This window comes from Felis catus, chromosome F2 (assembly GCF_018350175.1).
Source record: "Felis catus isolate Fca126 chromosome F2, F.catus_Fca126_mat1.0, whole genome shotgun sequence".
Classification (NCBI taxonomy): domain Eukaryota; kingdom Metazoa; phylum Chordata; class Mammalia; order Carnivora; family Felidae; genus Felis; species Felis catus.
Window position 1 is genome coordinate 80,179,453 of NC_058385.1, and position 18,048 is coordinate 80,197,500.

At 52.4% G+C, this 18,048-nt stretch overlaps 1 protein-coding gene across 4 annotated transcripts in view; it reads right to left on the reverse strand.

Moving 5' to 3' along the window:
• The window catches only part of AGO2 (argonaute RISC catalytic component 2), a 116,646-nt gene that overhangs the window by 36,634 nt on the left and 61,964 nt on the right, over window positions 1–18,048 (reverse strand). For all 4 annotated transcript variants that reach the window (XM_019823195.3, XM_023248473.2, XM_023248472.2 and 1 more), the window contains 2 exons: window positions 9,343–9,463; window positions 707–888 (listed from right to left, as the gene is read on the reverse strand). In XM_019823195.3, coding sequence (XP_019678754.1) covers window positions 707–888; window positions 9,343–9,463 — 303 coding nt within the window. The remainder of the gene's footprint in view (window positions 1–706; window positions 889–9,342; window positions 9,464–18,048) is intronic.

The window sequence follows — 18,048 nt, forward strand, 5'->3', positions numbered from 1 at the left end:
TTCGGCCAATAGTCGGGAGAGGTCAGCAAGGGGGCTCGTTTCTCCTTCTGTCCCTGGTTCATTCAAACAGTCCCCAAGGCCCTACCGTGTGCCACACACCTGGAAGCAGCAGGCTTCCCGGGTCAGAAACCCGGGGTCCAGGGGCAGCAAACTGGCCTCACACAGGAATTAGTGCAGCCCCGCCACCCGGTCAGTTGTGAGCCTCTCAAGGGTCCACCCACCCTCCGTCCCGTCAAGTTCAAGCGTGGCGATCTGAACACGCACCGTGTCTCCTGCCGTCTCAGAGCCGGCCGGGTGGTGGGTGCTCAGCCACGTACGGGGCTGGGGATGCCCTCCTGCTACCACTGGTCCCACGAGGGAAGGCCACAGAGCAACACAACACAGCTCACAAGGCTAGCCGAGCGAGAACGTGACGGCCGGTGGGCACAAAGACAGGCAGGCCTTCTCTCTGCCCAACACGGGCCCCGAACTCACAACCCCGAGACCAAGGGTCACATGCTCTATTGACTGAGCCAGCCCGGCACCCCTGGTGATTTATTTTTACATTAAACATTTCCCATGTTAGTATCGTCATAATTTTCATCATAAAACCCAGGACCGTCACCACCCCGATTCCAAAACTCCACTCCTCCTTGGACGGAGGTTTCATACTCGCCAGGTAGCCCTCAAGGGGAGCAGCCGACACTCCAGGTTCCCTGGTCCTCACCTCATGGATGGCAAATGCCGCATGACCACGTCCAGGGCCTGGATCGTCTCAAAGGGGACGCTGGGCAGCCGCCCCGAAAGTGCATCGTGTAACGCCTGTAAGCTCACACAGGACACCCACTTGATGGACACCTTGAAGATGCGGTCTTTCCCTTCTCCCGGCAGTGTGACCTCCAGCTCCACCTGTGAGGAGATCCAGAGCACATGGTCATTCACACTTGCCTCTTCTTGTTCCCCCCCCCCCCCTTTTAAGTAGACTCCACCCTGGGCGTGGAGGTCAACACAGGACTTGAACTCACGACCCTGAGATCAAGATGGGAGCTGAGATTGAAAGTCAGATGCTCAACTGCCTGAGCCACCCACCTGCCCCTCACACTTGGCCTCTTAAGAAGCTACTGGGAGGTCAAAGGTGGTAGGTCAGCTCTCAGAACACTCCTGGCTAGGGAAATCGAGCCAGTCCCTCAGACAACTGCTCACACATGGGCACGTGCACACCCCCCCAGCGTAACCCCTGGGATTTCTGCCTGGTCCTGCACACAGGGGCGCTCAGGAGAGGCAAGCACCCGGAGACTCTATCCTAAGGACGCATCACTAGAATGGGGCTGATGCTATACAGCAGCTTCTTGGCCTCGGGGTCCAGACGGGGGTGTGGGTGGGGGCAGGGAGTGCGACACAGGCTGAGGCTGCTTCTGGGACATAGGAAGGGGGCCTGGGAGCCAGCTGGGGGTCCTGGAGAGCTATGTCCCAATGCAACTGAAAAGCTGCAGTGGGTCTGGGGGTTCCCATTTTCTGGGTCCTCTGAACAGACACGTGGTAGAACAAATGCTAACTGTGGATTCTAGACTGTGTGTGCACCCCTACAATGCCTTCAGCTTTCCTCTCTGATGGAACAGGTTCACGATGGAATGTGGGAAGAGGAGTGTCTGAATCAAGGATGCGGTGGTGGGGACACGCACGGGGCTCTTCCCCCACCACTTCCAGAAGCTGTCCTACGGGACTGTCTGTGCCCCAATGGTACCAGCATCTCCGGGCACAAAATAAGCAGAGAAGAAAAGCCTCAACTACAAGACCCAGGAGGATCTCCTGGCAAGAAATTAAAATTCTCAGCAAAACCTCAGAATATCTGCCACAACAGTTGCTCAATGGTCCACAATGGCTCCGTCCAATAGAACTTTCTGTGATAATGGAAACGGTCTCTTCTTGTGCTGCCCAGGATGACAGCCATGGGCCGCGTGTGGCCACTGAGCACTTGACATGTGGAGGGTGTGGCCGAGGGACTGAATTTTCAGCTTTGTTAACTTTTAGCCAACCCACATTTACACAGCCCCGCACGGCCAGTGGCTGGCGTCCTGGACAGTGGTCAGAGGCTCAGTCCCTGAAGCAGACACCGAGTCGTCTCTCTCTCTCTCTCCCTCTCTCTCTCCCATCTCTGAAGCGCCCCTCGCCCCCTCACCCCGTTCCACGTGATGCTTGGATCTCCTTCACCCCCATCACTTCGCTTCACCACGCAAAATCCTGCAGTTAATTATTTGGTAATTGATGACGTCATCCTGAACACAGGGCACGCGCAACACTCGGTGCCTGAAGCCGTTTCGGTATTTGTCAACCATACTTCCCAATTGTCACGGAATGTCTACTTTGACAGATCACAGATTACGTACATTTCATCCTTAAATAACCAAAGATCCCAGTAACTGCGACTTTGCTCACTATTTTCTTTCTTAACGTTCATCTTCTCTGTTTTGAGAGACAGCACGAGAGCAAGCAGACACGGGGGCTAGAGGATCCCAAGCAGGCTCTGAGCTGTCAGCGTCGAGCCCGACACGGGGCTCGAACGCTCAAACTGTGAGATCCTGACCGGAGCTAAAATCAAGAGTCAGACGCTTCACACTGGGCCCCCCGGGTGCCCCCAGTAATTTTTACACAGGAAAACACAGATCTGGGGCGCCTGGGTGGCTCAGTCGGTTAAGCGGCCGACTTCGGCTCAGGTCAGGATCTCGCGATCCGTGGGTTCGAGCCCCGCGTCAGGCTCTGGGCTGACAGCTCGGAGCCTGGAGCCTGTTTTGGATTCTGTGTCTCCCTCTCTCTGCCCCTCCCCCACTCATGCTCTGTCTCTCTCTGTCTCAAAAATAAATAAACGTTAAAAAAAAAAATTTTTTTTTAAAAAGAAAACACAGATCAGACGGAAGGTCCAGCCCAAGGCCGCACATCCATGAAAGGGCAGAGGCTGGGCTGGGGGCCAGGCGGGGGCCTTCCACTCCCCACGTGCCGACTGGAGGCCGTCACACTCAGGGCAAGACAACACACATGTGCAGCCACCGCCCGTGCGCCCAGCCTACCTCCCCCCATCCAGGCTCCCAGGCCTCCAAGTCCCAGAGGGAAGGGGTTCCATCCCGCTGCCTCTGCCCCACCTGCCTGGCATGGCCTCTGGCCAGCGGTCACGTGCCATGTGGAGCATTCAGGCTGCACCGGTTCACTTGTCACTCACCCGTCGCCCGTCACTCGCCCCTCGCCCGTCACTCGCCCCTCTCTCGTCACTCACCCCTCACTCATCACTCACCCCTCACTTGTCACTCATTTGACAGGCCTGCTGTCGGCTCCCAGCGGGCACTCTCAACCCCTGGGTAACATCCCCCTTGCGCACTCACTGCACGGCATCCAGACGTCACCAGAGAACCGCAGCACCGCGTGCCGTCACGCCTGACAGCCACCGACCGGATGTGGCTGGAGGCCCAGCCGAGGAGACAGCCGTGACAGAGAGGACACTTCCAGGCGCGTGGACCTGACCAGTAAGTGGCCGCAGCCCAGCCACAGAAGGGCACGACGGTAGGTCCCCTTCCAGAAGGAAACACCGTATGTGACGGACACACACACACGGCTGCTAAAACCAGGGCCGACACCGCAGTGAGGTGTCACCTCTCGCCTGTCAGGACGGCTAGAATCAAAACCACGAACAATTAACCACAGTTGGCAGGCACGTGAAGAAGAGGGACCCTCGTGCACTGTTGGTGGGGACGCAGACTGGTGCAGCCGCTCTGGAGAACAGCGTGGAGGGTTCTCAAAAAGTTAACAACAGAAGTGGGGTGCTGGGTGGTTCAGTAAGGGAAGCGTCTGACTCTGGAATCCGGCTCAGGTCATGATCTCACAGTTCCTGAGCTCGAGCCCCTTGTTGGGCTCTGTGCTGACAGTGCGGAGCCTGCTTGGGTTCTCCCTCCCTCCCTCCCTCCCTCCCTCCCTCCCTCTCTTTCTCTCTCTCTGCCCCTTGCACACTCTCACGTGTGTGCACACTCTCTCTCAAGATAAACAAACATTTAAAAAAAAAGAGTTAAAACAGAAGCATCACGTGATCCAGTCATTCCACTATTGGGTATTTAGCTGAAGAAGATGAAAATACTAATTTGAAGAAACACATGCACCCGCGTGACCACTGCCACGGAAGCAGCCCGGGTGTCCACGGACTGAAGACTGGACACACCGGAACGTCAGCCACACGAAAGCGTGGGATCTTGCCATTGGCAACCACGCGGATGGATCCAGAGGATGTTGCACCAAGTGAAACAGAGAAAGACAAATGCCGTATGACTTCATTTATATCTGGAGCTTAAAAGACTAAAGAAACAGGGGCGCCTGGGTGGCTCAGTCGGTTAAGCGTCCGACTTCGGCTCAGGTCACGATCTCGCGGTCCATGAGTTCGAGCCCTGCGTCGGGCTCTGTGCTGACTGCTCAGAGCCTGGAGCCTGCTTTGGATTCTGGGTCTCCCTCTCTCTCTGACCCTCCCCCGTTCACGCTCTGTCTCTGTCTCAAAAATAAATAAACGTTAAAAAAAAAAAAAAGTTAAAAAAAAAAAGACTAAAGAACAAATGGAAAGCCAGAAAGAGACTCCTCAATACTGAGGACTAGGGGTCACCAGAGGGGAGGCGGGGACGGTGAATTACATGAAGGGGCACAGACTTCCAGTTACGAGTCATGGGGATGACAAGGACAGCAGAGGGAAGAGAGTCCAGAACGCTGTCCTAACTGTGTGGTGACAGACGATGACCACATTCGTCACGGGGAGAATTTCATAACGTACAGGACTGGTGTCGCCACGTTGAATGCTGGGAACGCACGGGATGCAGTGCAGTATGTCACCTACACTCTGGTTAGAAAATAAAAAAATAAAAGTTTTGGGGCGCCTGGGTGGCGCAGTCGGTTAAGCGTCCGACTTCGGCCAGGTCACGATCTCGCGGTCTGTGAGTTCGAGCCCCGCGTCGGGCTCTGGGCTGATGGCTCGGAGCCTGGAGCCTGTTTCCGATTCTGTGTCTCCCTCTCTCTCTGCCCCTCCCCCGTTCATGCTCTGTCTCTCTCTGTCCCAAAAATAAATAAAAAACGTTGAAAAAAAAATTAAAAAAAAAAAAAAAAAAAAGAAAAGAAAAGTTTGAACATGCTCCCCCCCCCCCCCCACGGTCTCTGGAGCCCTGGGCGGAAGGGGTGCTGTGTCCCGCGTGAACAGGTGTGCAGGGCTGCCTGGGGCCGAGGCGGGAGGTCATGATCTGGCCTCCGGCACAAATGCTGTTTTTATGAAGTAACGAGGCACTCAGATAAACGTACCAAACTTTTCTTTGCGGGAAAAGCATCGCGATGCCGTAATCTTGCCAGGTCGATCAAGACAAAGTGCAAACAACCGAAAGAGTGGTAATTACATGAGGTGACGGACGTGTTCATTAACGATGGGGATCATCTCACAACGTAGATGAACGTCAAATCGTCACATGTGCTTTACAAATGTGCAATTTTATCTGTCAGTTACACCTCACTACAGCTGGGGAAAATGCCTCCGAGCACTGAGGGGGGGGATGCTCAGGGCGCTGTATTTTCCTCAGCACAAGATGCTTCTGGAAATCTGTAAGTGGACTACAGCCCCCCCTTGGCCCACACGCAGGGAGCCGCACGTGCTCCAGGCCCGACGGCAGCCTCCACCCAGCGCGGCGCCTCGAGAGGCTCAGGGCCAGCGGAGACCTCGGCGGAAATGCCCCATCGTGGGCAGGGCAGCGCGAGGCTGCGGCTGTGACACGACCTGAGGACACCCTCCTGTTGGTCTGGGCCACACGCCGGGACCCACCACCCTCAGTCCCGATGACGCAGCAGCCCGTGGCCACCGATGCGAGTTGTGCGGGACACAGGGCCCTGTCGGGCTCCCCGGCTGCGCACATGGGCCACGAGCCCGCCTGCCTCCCAGGGCACTTGCGACAGTGCCTGTAAAAAGCTGCCTGTGACACAGCTACAACTGTTGGAACGCGGCCACCGTCTTCTGAGCACCGACACCTGAAACAGCAGCAGAGGGACACAGCCCAGGCCTGGGGGTGGGGAGCCAGCTGTGAAACTCAGGGTCTCCTAACAGGGCAAAGGCACACGCTCAACTCCCTCCTCAGAGCTGCAACATGGGGGCTCCGTTTTGGTGTCTGCAAGGCCAGGGAACAGAGGAAGGGACAGCGGACCCGTGAGGGACACAGAGAGACTGTGGACAAAGGAAGCAGGTGTGTTTTGACCGGGTTTTCTTTTCTAAGACGGCTATTGTGCAGTCGAGGCCACGTGGGGCGGGTTGTGCACTGAGCCAGGTGCAGCCAGCGCCCAAGCTCCAGGCCTCGCTCCTCCCAGAAGGGGACAGGCGGGTCCCATCTCGTGTTAGATGCGTCCAGGGGCCTCCTGCGAATGTACAGCAACCCATCTTCTCAAAAGGCAAACTGTCGTCCCTCCAGATTACTTTGGACAAAACCCACAGTCCTTCCTAGCACATCCACGAGGGCGGTTGGGAATTCAGTCACCGTCCTCGGGTGGGACCAGCAGGTGTAAGTGGCTGGTCTGTCAGGTATCAGGTCTGAGCCAGGCCAGCTGGGTTCAAGGCCCTGTGACACGTGCTGTGTCTCTACTGGAGGGCCCCTCGGTGCCGAGAGGCAGCGGAGTCGCCCCAAAGAGCAGACGAGGCCGAGGGGATCCCTCCCCCGTGTGCTGCCCTAGGAAGGGCCCTGAAGGATGGCTCCCCACCCCCCGGCCTCCCGCAAGCCTGCTGACCGGAAGCTTCGCTGCCCCGCCGGGAACCCCCAACGCCTTTTCCTGTCACGCCAGGTCAGCAGCCCCACGGCCCGGGCTTGCCCGGGCACAGGGGTGATGAGGCAGGAGCGCCAGGCGTTTTGTGCAGGGTCTGCGTCCCTTTCAAGTTGTACCCCTGGCCTGACAGGACACTTGCTTCCAGGAAAGAGGCGCCGGTGCCGTCCCTGAACAGACAGACCCTGTCGCCACAAGAAGCCAAAGACCCAAAGAGAGGACCCAAGGCCGGGCCCAGCGCCAGGAACCCAACGTGACGCACGTTCTAATCTCGCAGAGAGAGCCCAGGAGTTAAACGCAAGTCCTCTGAGCTCTGCCACCTGCTGTGAAACGTGAGGGCCTGGCCCAGGGCACAGGGCCTCTGGGCCCCAGTCAGGGCGCCTCCCCTGCCACACAGGGCCGGGGGTGAGGAGGGCGGGCTCTTTCGGCAGGACGGAGGAAGGGTACGTGACGAGAGCGGCCTTCCCGAGGAAGGGCCACGGGCCACGTTGTGTGTGCGGAGGGGGACGAGAGCCGCCCGCAGGCCCCGTCCAGCCGCTGGCAGACACGGGATCCCCTCTCTTACTACACAGGTGCGCACGACACAAGGAAGGCATTTTGCAGAAAAAAGCAAACGTAAGAGAAAACAAGAGACGCTTTGCTACACGAGGTGAAAGGACAGAGGAGCAGAAAAGCAGCCACATCGTGTCGGCTCCCCAGCAGAAGACAGGAAAGTCTGCATATCGCAACACTTGACAGACACCTAACGGCTGGAAGGAGTGGCTGGGGGGTGGGGGTGGGGCTCTCTACGTTCGTCCACAGACACTGAGCGCCCGCCAGGTACGGGGGTTGGTGGGGGGACGACAGCGTGCACGGGGTGGGGGCCACGCAGACCTCTGAGACCACCAACCACAGCCGTCCACGTCTGCCAGGCGTGTGCCAAACAGGACAGCTCAAAGTAGGATCTGGGACCCAGAAGCGCTCCTTAGAAATGCAGACGCCCTCCTGCCCCCCGAAACTGCGTCCGGGGCACAGGCAGCAGGCCACCAGGGGACGCACTCTTCAGGGTGGATCCCTTCGGCAGTCACCGGGACCCCGGGAGGTCGCTCCTACACCTCCCCCCTTTATGGAAGCACCTGGGGCCTGGCCAGGCGGGCGGGCTTACCCAAGGTCCCACACCGCAGCAGAGGGCATGGCAAGGACTCGGCTCAGATAGTTTTCACCCCAGGGAGCCTGTTAACTTCCACAACAGACAAGCTGCGCATGGGAACACTGGATCAACTCCCCTCACCCCTTCCCAAGGAAAACCATTCCTATGCCCCGCCTAGTGTCTACTTAGAAATATGCACAGATAAACTGCGAATAAACTCCTTATGCTTTTCTCCTGTACAACTTTACACAAAACCAAACACGCACATTCAACATAACACTTCACAATCAATACATAGCGTATGCGCCAGCACGCTTATCTGTAAGGCGCGATCCCACTCGGGGCACAGGCATTCGGCCCCGGGACTCCCTCAAATTCAGAACGCCCGTGTCAATCGCCCTGCGCCCAGCCCTGCAATGTCCCGCCGGGCACCGCCGTTATCTCGGGGCCCCCTGGAGACCAGTGGGTACGGAGCTCTTATCAGCACCCAGTCTTCCCTTGGCCACAACGTCCTCTACCGTTATCAGAGCACCGCAACTCGGAGCCACGCTGCTGGGAGCTGAGACCACCCGGTCTCCTGGCAACCGAGACCAGCGCAAGGAGCTTAGTCATGTTGAGACGATCAAAAAACACAAAAGCTAGAACACTTGATGCCTTTGGAGAACGTGCAGCTCAGTGGCCAGCAGCGTGAGACTCCGTAGGCACCGAGCTGCCTTCCTCCCGGGGCCCCGGGGCTCACAAAGCTAACTGGTCAGGTAACTCTCGACGGGAATCGAGTTTACTGCACGCACTGGACCAGGTGTTAAGTTACTAGTTTCTTTGTTGTGCTTTTTTTTGTCTTTAAGGTTCATGTGAAGATTATTCCTGAGCTGAGTCTTTGCTCTTCTTCTAATAAACAGGACCCGTTACCATCCCGGATCAGCCCATCTGTTGGAAGAAATGCCAAGAAGTGACAACGTCTAGGCAGAAACTGTAGCCCTCTTGAAGTAAAGCCATGATAAGGACAAAAGCAATCATCAAAGGCGACAGTTTGAAACAACCAGGGTTGGTTAATTAGTCGACGATTATTATTTCAGCCAGAAATCAGCTGTGCCTCACGGCCACCGTCACACGCGCCTTCACCTCTGCAAACATACTTTTCCAAAGGGCTTTTACTACCCGGGCTCCTGTCTGACGGTCTGTGGCACGTGTGTTTTACATTTAAAAGGCTCGTTCCAAGAAGCTCTAAGCTCCTGTCTCTGACCCGAGCCAACTGAGCCCTCTAACACTGAAGGCACAACACACGGAAAGCGGCCTTTGTGGCCGCAGGACGAAGCGTAGAGCCGACCGCAGCTTTCTCTCCCGGGTGACTTAGCACGTGACGACAGGTTTGCCTTTGCCTTCACTGCACCCTGCTTGACCCCAACGCACCCCTGTGCGCTCACCTTATCCCTCCCGATTGGGAGGGGCATCGCTGTGTAGAGATTCTTTCTTCCATCAAACACTGGTTTCCGATCCCCAAAGATCTGTGTTTTAAAGTGCTGGACCATATGTTCCACTATTTCCCTGAAACAAGACAATTCAAGCAAAAGGTCAATAAAATCTGAGAAATGAATAGAAAGACGACATTCTTCTAACACTGGTTTATAAGCGATTTTGTATACAACCTATGGCTCCTTCTAGTAATACGACTTTCAGCTCTCTTCTATAAACAATCAAACCAGGACCTTCACTGGGTTTCCGCTCATTCGTTTGGCCACTCAAACACGGGAGAACTCTCTCCATGCCAGGCACTGTGCACGCAACACAGAGCAGACAACAGACACATCCAGAACCTCCTGGAGGCGCTGAAGACAGGACCAGCACGGATGGGATTCCTGTTCCCGAAGCTGTAGGATCAGACACCACGCGTGTCACTGCAGGACTCTGCAGGCCTCCCCCCAGAGCACGGCATGACCCCGGCCCGGCCGACACTGGGTGCTGGCCCGGCCGTGACCTTGCTTCGGTCACCGGAAAGGCAAAGGGTCTGCTCCAAGCACAGGCTTCCAGGGGGTCTGTGTGATTGGCTCGGCCTCTCGCGCTCCCGTGATCTGCTGTAAGTATGCACCCCTGCTGGTGCCCCTTCAGTCCGGGGTCCACAACAAAGACCCTACGTTCGACTCAAAGCCAAAGTCTAACCTAACCCAGCAGGGACAAATGACCTGAAGGGCCACGAGCATCAAACAGGATGTGTGTTGTTTTAAGCCCCCTCGGATGCTGCTGCCGCCGCGTGTCCCCCGGCATGACGGCACCAGAATTCCAGCGGACACAGAGAGACCGTCCCGTGGCAGTGCTCCGTAAGCGCCGAGTGGCCCCGGGGCCCTCCCTCCTCACTGCGCTACCGGCCGAGAGGTGTGCAGAAACGCTCTGGACGGCCAGAGGCAGCCGAGCCATCCCGCTGGCTCAAGACTCAGGCAAAGCAGTGCCCGCCCACCCTCTCCGCGTGTTTGTTCAAGAGAGCCCCACTCAGCACCTCTCGACTAGCATTGTTTTTTTAAACGTTTATTTACTTTTGAGACAAAGAGACAGAGCGTGAGCAGGCGAAGGGCAGAGAGCGAGGGAGACACAGATTCCGAAGCGGCCTCCAGGCTCCGAGCTGTCAGCACAGAGCCCGACGCGGGGCTCGAACTCACCAGCCATGAGATCATGACCTGAGCTGAAGTCGGCCGCTCGGCCGACTGAGCCATCGATCAGCATTTCAATTCACCTCACCAAATACTGGACTTTTCTTACACACCACGCCTAATAAAGTACAGACAGGAAAGGCCCTGATGCCTGCCTGGCCCCCGAAGGTCCTCGTAAGGGAAGCATGCTCCAAATCTCAGTCATTGTCAGGAAATAGCAGCTCATGGGATGTGGCAGACAGGGAGAGATGCACTGTGGCAAGAGGGGAGGGAGAGGACATCGTAGAGACTGCCCCCCGCAAGGGAGAGCTGAGCTCTGCTTGGTTCTAAGGGTGCTTCTCTGGGGCAAAGCCTTGGGCATCCTTCAGGAGGCAAGAATCAGAAATTCATTCCATTCCTTTTCCAGAAAGTGAGGACAGCTGGCCTAAGAAGACTTGCCTTATTCAAACTGGCTTTGCCCAGTTGACCTTCAGCTGTGCTGATCATGGCAGAGAAGTCTCTAGGGATCCAGCCGATCCTGCCCAAATACCCACTGCCCGGGGGGGATCTTCGGCGCAAACAGAGCCTCTGGGCAACATCTTGTTTGAGGGCTCCACAGAGAATCACCAGGCCTCTGACAGAGAGGGAGATCACAGCCTGGGCAGGTGCAAGGCCCCGGCAACAACCAGGGCGCCTCTGACCTCCAAGTCTGCCGTTCCTGACCAGCAGCCAGGGCACAGTCTCTCCTGGGTCTCCACACTCTGCTCTGGGCCCCCGGAGACAGGCTGTCTCCAGACCACCGCTCTCCAAGCTTCAAAATCCTCATCTTCTTGGTCAAGATGTCACTGCCCACTCAAGGTCTAGATGGCTCCCCTGGACAGTTCCACCCACATTCAAAGAACAAATCACCCAACTGAATTCAAAATTATCGTGAACAGAATTAAGAGGACACAGGCTCCCAACTCATTCTATGAGGCTGGCAAAACTTTTACCTCAAAACCCAACAAGGTGATCAACAGCCCGTCTCACTTATAAACGTGGATCAAGAAGCAAAGTACAGTTGACCCTTGACCCACACAAGGGTTGGGGGTGAACACACCTCCAGTCAAAACCCCATACACACACACACACAAAACTTTAGACACTCCCAAAATGTAACTCAGCAGGGTCCGGGCTCTGATCTGTCAGCACAGAACCCGACCGACGTGGGGCTCAAACTCACGAACCGTGAGACCATGACCTGGGCCGAAGTCAGATGCTTAACCGACTGAGCCACTGAGGCGCCCCGCAAAATGTAACTCCTAATAGACTACTACTGACCAACGCTTACCGGTATCAGAGTTGATAAACACAAATTTGTATGTTATACGTATTACATGCTATATTCTTACAATAAAGTACGCTAAGGAAAAGAAAATGTTATTAAGAAAATCATGAGGAAAAGAAAACATATTTACTTTCAGAACTGTCTTTATTGAAAAAAATTCACATGTAAGTGGACACGTGCAGTTCAAACTGTGTTGTGCAAGGGCCAACTGTATTAACAAACTGAGTCCAGCAACACATTAAAAATAAGACAGCGTGTTGGGGCGCCTGGGTGGCGCAGTCGGTTAAGCGTCCGACTTCAGCCAGGTCATGATCTCACGGTCCGTGAGTTCGAGCCCCGCGTCAGGCTCTGGGCTGATGGCTCAGAGCCTGGAGCCTGTTTCCGATTCTGTGTCTCCCTCTCTCTCTGCCCCTCCCCCGTTCATGCTCTGTCTCTCTCTGTCCCAAAAATAAATAAACGTTGAAAAAAAAATTAAAAAAAAAAAAAAAATAAGACAGCGTGGAAAACCAAAGCTGGAGGCATCATAATTCCGGACTTCAAGCTGTATTACAAAGCTGTAATCGTCCAGATAGTCCGGTACTGGCACAAAAACAGATACATAGATCAATGGAACAGAACAGAGAACCCAGAAAGGAACCCACAAACGTATGGTCAACTCATCTTCAACAAAGCAGGTTAAGAATATTCCACGGAAAAAAGACAGTCTCTTCAGCAAATGGTGCTGGGGAAACTGGACAGCGACATGCAGAAGAATGAGCCTGGATCACTTTCTTACACCAGACACAAAAATAACCTCAAAAGCGATGAAAGACTAAACATAAGACAGAAGCCATCAAAATCGTAGAAAACAGGCAACAACCTCTTTGGCCTTGGTGCAGCAACTTTGTTTTTTTTTTTTAAGGTTTATTTTTATTTTTGAGAGAGAGAGACAGAGAGAGAAAACGAGCAAGTGGGGGAGGGGCAGAGAGAGAGAGGGACAGAATCCAAAGCAGGCTCCAAGCTATGAGCTGACAGCACAGACCCCAATGCGGCACTCGAACCTATGAGGTGCGAGATCATGACCTGAGCCGAAGTGGGATGCTTAACCGACTGAGCCGCCCAGGCGCCCCTCAGCTGCAGCAACTTCTTACTCGTCATGTCTCCAGAGGCAAGGGAAACAAAAGCAAAAATGAACTATTGGGACCTCATCAAGATAAAAAGCTTCTGCACAGCCAAGGAAGTAATCCACAAAACTGAAAGGCAACCCGCGGAATGGGAGAAGATATTTGCAAATGGCATATCAGATAAAGGATTAGTATTTAAAATCTATTTAAAGAACTTATCAAACTCAACACCCAGAAAACAAATAATCCAGTGAAGAAATGGGCAAAAGACACGAACAGACACATCTCCGAAGAAGACCTCCAGATGGCTAACAGACACGTGAAAAAAATGCTCAACCATCACTCATCATCAGGGAAATACAAACCAAACCCACAATGAGATACCACCTCACACCTGTCAGAATGGTAACATTAACAACTCAGGAAACAACAGGTGTTGGTGAGGATATGGAGACAGTGGAACCCTTTTGCACTGCTGGTGGGAATGCAAGCTGGTGCAGCCACTCTGGAAAACAGTATGGAGGTTCCTCACAAAATTAAAAACAGAACCACCCTACGACCCAGCAATGGCACTACTAGGTATTTATCCAGGGGATACAGGGGTGCTGTTTCGAAGGGGCACATGCACCCCCACGTTTGTAGCCGCACTATGGACAACAGCCAAATTATGGGAAGAGCCCCAATGTCCACCAGCTGATGAGCTGATAAAGAAGATATGGTACATATACACAATGGAATACTACTCCTCGATTAAAAAAGGATGAATTCTTTCCATCTGCAACAACACGGGTGGAACCAGAGTGCATTATGCTAAGCGAAATAAGTCAGAGAAAGACAAATACAATACGATTTCATTCATATGTGGAATTTACAAAACAAAACAGATGAACATAGGGGAAAGGAAGCAAAATGAAGATAACAGAGGAAGACAAACCATAAAAGACTCTTAAATACAGAGAACAAACTGAGGGTTGCTGGCAGGGTGTTGGGTGGGGGGATGGGCTAAATGAGTGACGGGCATTAAGGAGGGCACTTGTTGGGATGAGCACTGGGTGTCATATGTAAGTGATGAATCACTAAACTCTATTCCTGAAATCATTGTTCTCTAACTTGGATTTAAATTAAAAAAATAAATTAAAAAAGTGTGTGTGTGTGTGTATACATATATATATAAAGAATATATATATATGTATATATATATAAATGTATATATATATAAAGAATGTATATATATATATATATAAAGAATGTATATATATATAAAGAATATATTATATATATATATATATATATAAAGACACTGTGTCAACCTTGGCCAGATACCAGGAATGAAGGGTTGGATTTAATCTGACAAAAGTAACCAACACAAAACATATTACAGACATCAAGTAGAATTTACAGCTGTAAAACTTCTGGAAGAAAACATAAGAGAAAAATCTTTAATGAACCTTAAAAAGAGAAGGATTTCTTAGAACATGAAGAGTATGAACACCAAAAAAAAAAAAAAATTAATAAATTGAAAAACATCATCAAAATTAAAAACCTTTGGGACGCCTGGGTGGATCAGTCGGTTGAGCGTTCGATTTTGGCTCAGGTCACAAACCCCATGTCCAGCTCTGTGATGACAGCTCAGAGCCTGGAGCCTCCTTCAGATTCTGTGTCTCCCTCTCCTCTCTGCCCCTCCCCTACTCTCTCTCTCTCTCTCTCTCTCTCAAAAATAAATATTAAAAAAAAATTAAAACTTTTACTCTTTAAAAGATACCATTATGAAAAGGAAAAGGCAAGACACGGGGATGGGAGTAAATATTTGAGAAATACAAACACGTATCTGACAAAGGACATGCATGCATGATATATTTTAAAAATTCTCTTAACTCCGTAAGACAAAGAGGCCAACTTTAAACAATGGGTAAAAGACAAGAACAGACACACTGGCAAAGGAGCTACTCAAACGGCCAATAAGCACAGGAAAGGGTGCTCCTCATTAGTCAGGAGGAAAATGCCAACAAACCCACAAAGAGACACCACCACATACCCAACAGCTAGGGCTAAAATGACTGAGCAGGACCAGGCAGAGGAAGGGTGACAGTCTCACACACAGCTGCTGAGAAAGTACAGTTCCGGGGGTGGGGGTGGGGGTGGTGTGTGGGGAGGAGGTGGGGAGGTTCTTATAAATGTCAGTGTGTATTTACCACGCCATCTAATAATACCCAGTAATGACACATCAATGCTTGCACGCAAAGGTTTAGAACAGTCCTGAACTGGAAACAACCCCTATGTCTGTCAACTGGGTGACCAGACAGATGAGGGCACAAATTTCTAACGGGGCACTTATCCCACTGTGTGGATTACTAGTACCCGCGACATGACAGCCGAGTCTTAGAAACATGCCCAGGACAGAGGCCAGGCACAAAACAGTGTATGCTGTATGATTCCATTTACATGAGACTCTCTAACAGGCAAAAAGGAATCCACATTAGCAGAAGGCACTTCAGAGGCTGTCCGGGGGCAGGGGACAGGGGACTAGCTGTGAAGGAGCAGGAAAGAGCTCTGGGGCCGTCAGGATGTCCCACACCTCTACTGAGGTCCTTGTTATGTGGACGTATGTTTTTTTTAAAGCTCATTAACTAAAAATGGATGCATTTTGTTGTACATAATTATATCTCGATAAACTTATATTTTAAAAATCAAATGTAAAAAAAATTTAAATTAGGATTATCTCAAAGTTGTAGGAGAAAGCATTTACTAAAATTCAACACCCATTCACAATTTTTTTTTTTTTTTTTAATTAGCAAACCAGGGAACAGATGGAAATGTCCTTCATTGGGGAGAGATCTCCCTCTGGGATTCACAATAAAACAAAGATGTTGCTTTGGCCGCTTCTGCTCAGTGCTGGGCTGTAGGCCACGGTCACCATGTAGGGTAAGAAAGGGAGGAGGATTGTAAAGATGAAAAAACCACCATTATTGGTGGACATTAGGGCTGTATTTGTTGAAAATCCAGACGAACCTGCAGAAAAACACTGTATGCTTCACAAAGAGTCCTTGCCCCTTTATCTGTGTCCAGGGCCCAGCACATAGCAGATTCTCCAGAAATGCACACAAATGCACACATTCCCCTAGTACGAAGGCTTCTTTTGTTTTTTTTTAAATAATTTATTGTCAAGCTGGCTAACATACAGTGTATACAGTGTGCTCTTGGTTTTGGGGTAGATTCCCATGGTTCGTCGCTTACACACAACACCCAGCGCTCATCCCAACCTCCTCAATGCCCATCACCCACTGTCCCCTGCCCCCCCATCAACCCTCAGTTTGTTCTCAGCACCCAAGAGTCTCTTATGGTTTGCCTCCCTCTCTGTAACTTATTTTTCCTCCCCTTCCTCCATGGTCTGCTGTTAAGTTTCTCAAATTCCACATATGAACAAAAACATGCTGTCCTTTTCTGATTGACTTATTACTAAGTCTTTATTTGTTCACTCACTCACTTGTTCATTTGTCCATCCTCTCAGGGGGGAGTGGGGAGGGAGGAGAGGAGCTTGTGGGCAAAATCAATCGTCAAAGAGACCAGGAAGCCCAGTCTCACGCATGAGTGTCATGAGGGGAAGGGGTACGAACTCCCACACACAGGTGTATCTGCTGCCCCACCCTCTCGACCTCTCTATAAATCACAGATGTACCACAAAGCTTTGGTTTCTGGCAACTGCATTTATGGAGTTACACTTTTTCTTCTCCTATGAGTTTCTGTGACAGCAGAGGACCTCCCGAGTTACTCGGCTACATAGGATGGTCGTGTTTGGAAACACAGATTTAAATGATCGTACTGTATAATGCCACATGATATCAAGACATCGTTTGCTATGTACTCATACATGTTTCCAGAATCAGTGGCCACCTTGCCTATCAGCCTCCCCCTTCCCCTTTTCCCCCCTTCCACCAGGAAAGTACCACCCCTGCTGTCCCTCTCTGCGCTGAGATGGGACAAGAGCATGTGGGGCTGTGGTGTGGTCACTTATGTCCCAACGAGGGATGGATTTACCCACAGGGTGAGCGGAATGAGGTACACGGGACAACTAGTTCCGAGTGGCACACACAAATCTTGTATTTGGGAACTGGAAATACCAGAAGTGTTTAAAAAACAAAACAAAACAAAACAAAACAAAACAAAATAAATCAACTAACATACCATCATCATGGACTGGAATATTCGATTGTCTCCAAACAAAACCACTCCTTCAATCCCAAGAAAAATCCAGAGGGATTTATTTGATGGAATTTAATGGCTAATTTCTTTTTTTTTTTTTTTTTGATGTTTTATTTATTTCTTTGAGAGAGAGCATGCATAAGGGGGGGGGGTGCAGAGAGAGAGGGGAACAGAAGATTCAAAGCGGGCTCTGTGCCAACAGGGTGACAGCAGCAGGCGGGATGTGGGGCTCAAACGCAGGAACCGCGAGATCGTGACCCGAGCCAAAGTCCCACACTCGACCGATTGAGCCACCCAGGTGCCCCTGACTAATGTCTCACATGGACTTGGGAGTATGGGCACAGAGGCCAGCTAGCACACTCTGAGCAGGAACGAGGTGGACGCGTGAGGGTTACAGCGACAGGGACGGTGCTATGGTGAAGGAAGGGCAAGCAGACCCCGGAACAGCGTGAGGAGCCTGGAAAAAAGCCGCATGGGCACGCAGACGTTTCTCCTACGGCAGAAGCGGCAGAAAAGAGAACAGGGCACACTCCTCAGACACCTGTGCTGAGGCGACCAGGTGTGCACTGTCCAGAGCAGGGAAGCCGCGCCCTTGGCCCTGGAGACGTTGGTCTCTACCAACACTTGCTGCCCGAGGCTGAACCCAAACCAATCGTCGCCACGACGATTCCACTCAGGTACCACACGGCGGGCTCTTCGGTGGCAGGAGTCACATCCCACGCTCCCAGCAGCATCCAGCCCCTGGCAGAACTCGGCACACCGCTGGGGCTCGGTCAGCACAAGTCGGGATCACCCGAACGTGCTACAAAGCGACCCTGCTCGGGTGACCGGTCCTACGGAACCCTGGCCACCGCAGGGGCCGAGAGAAGGCACCCGGTA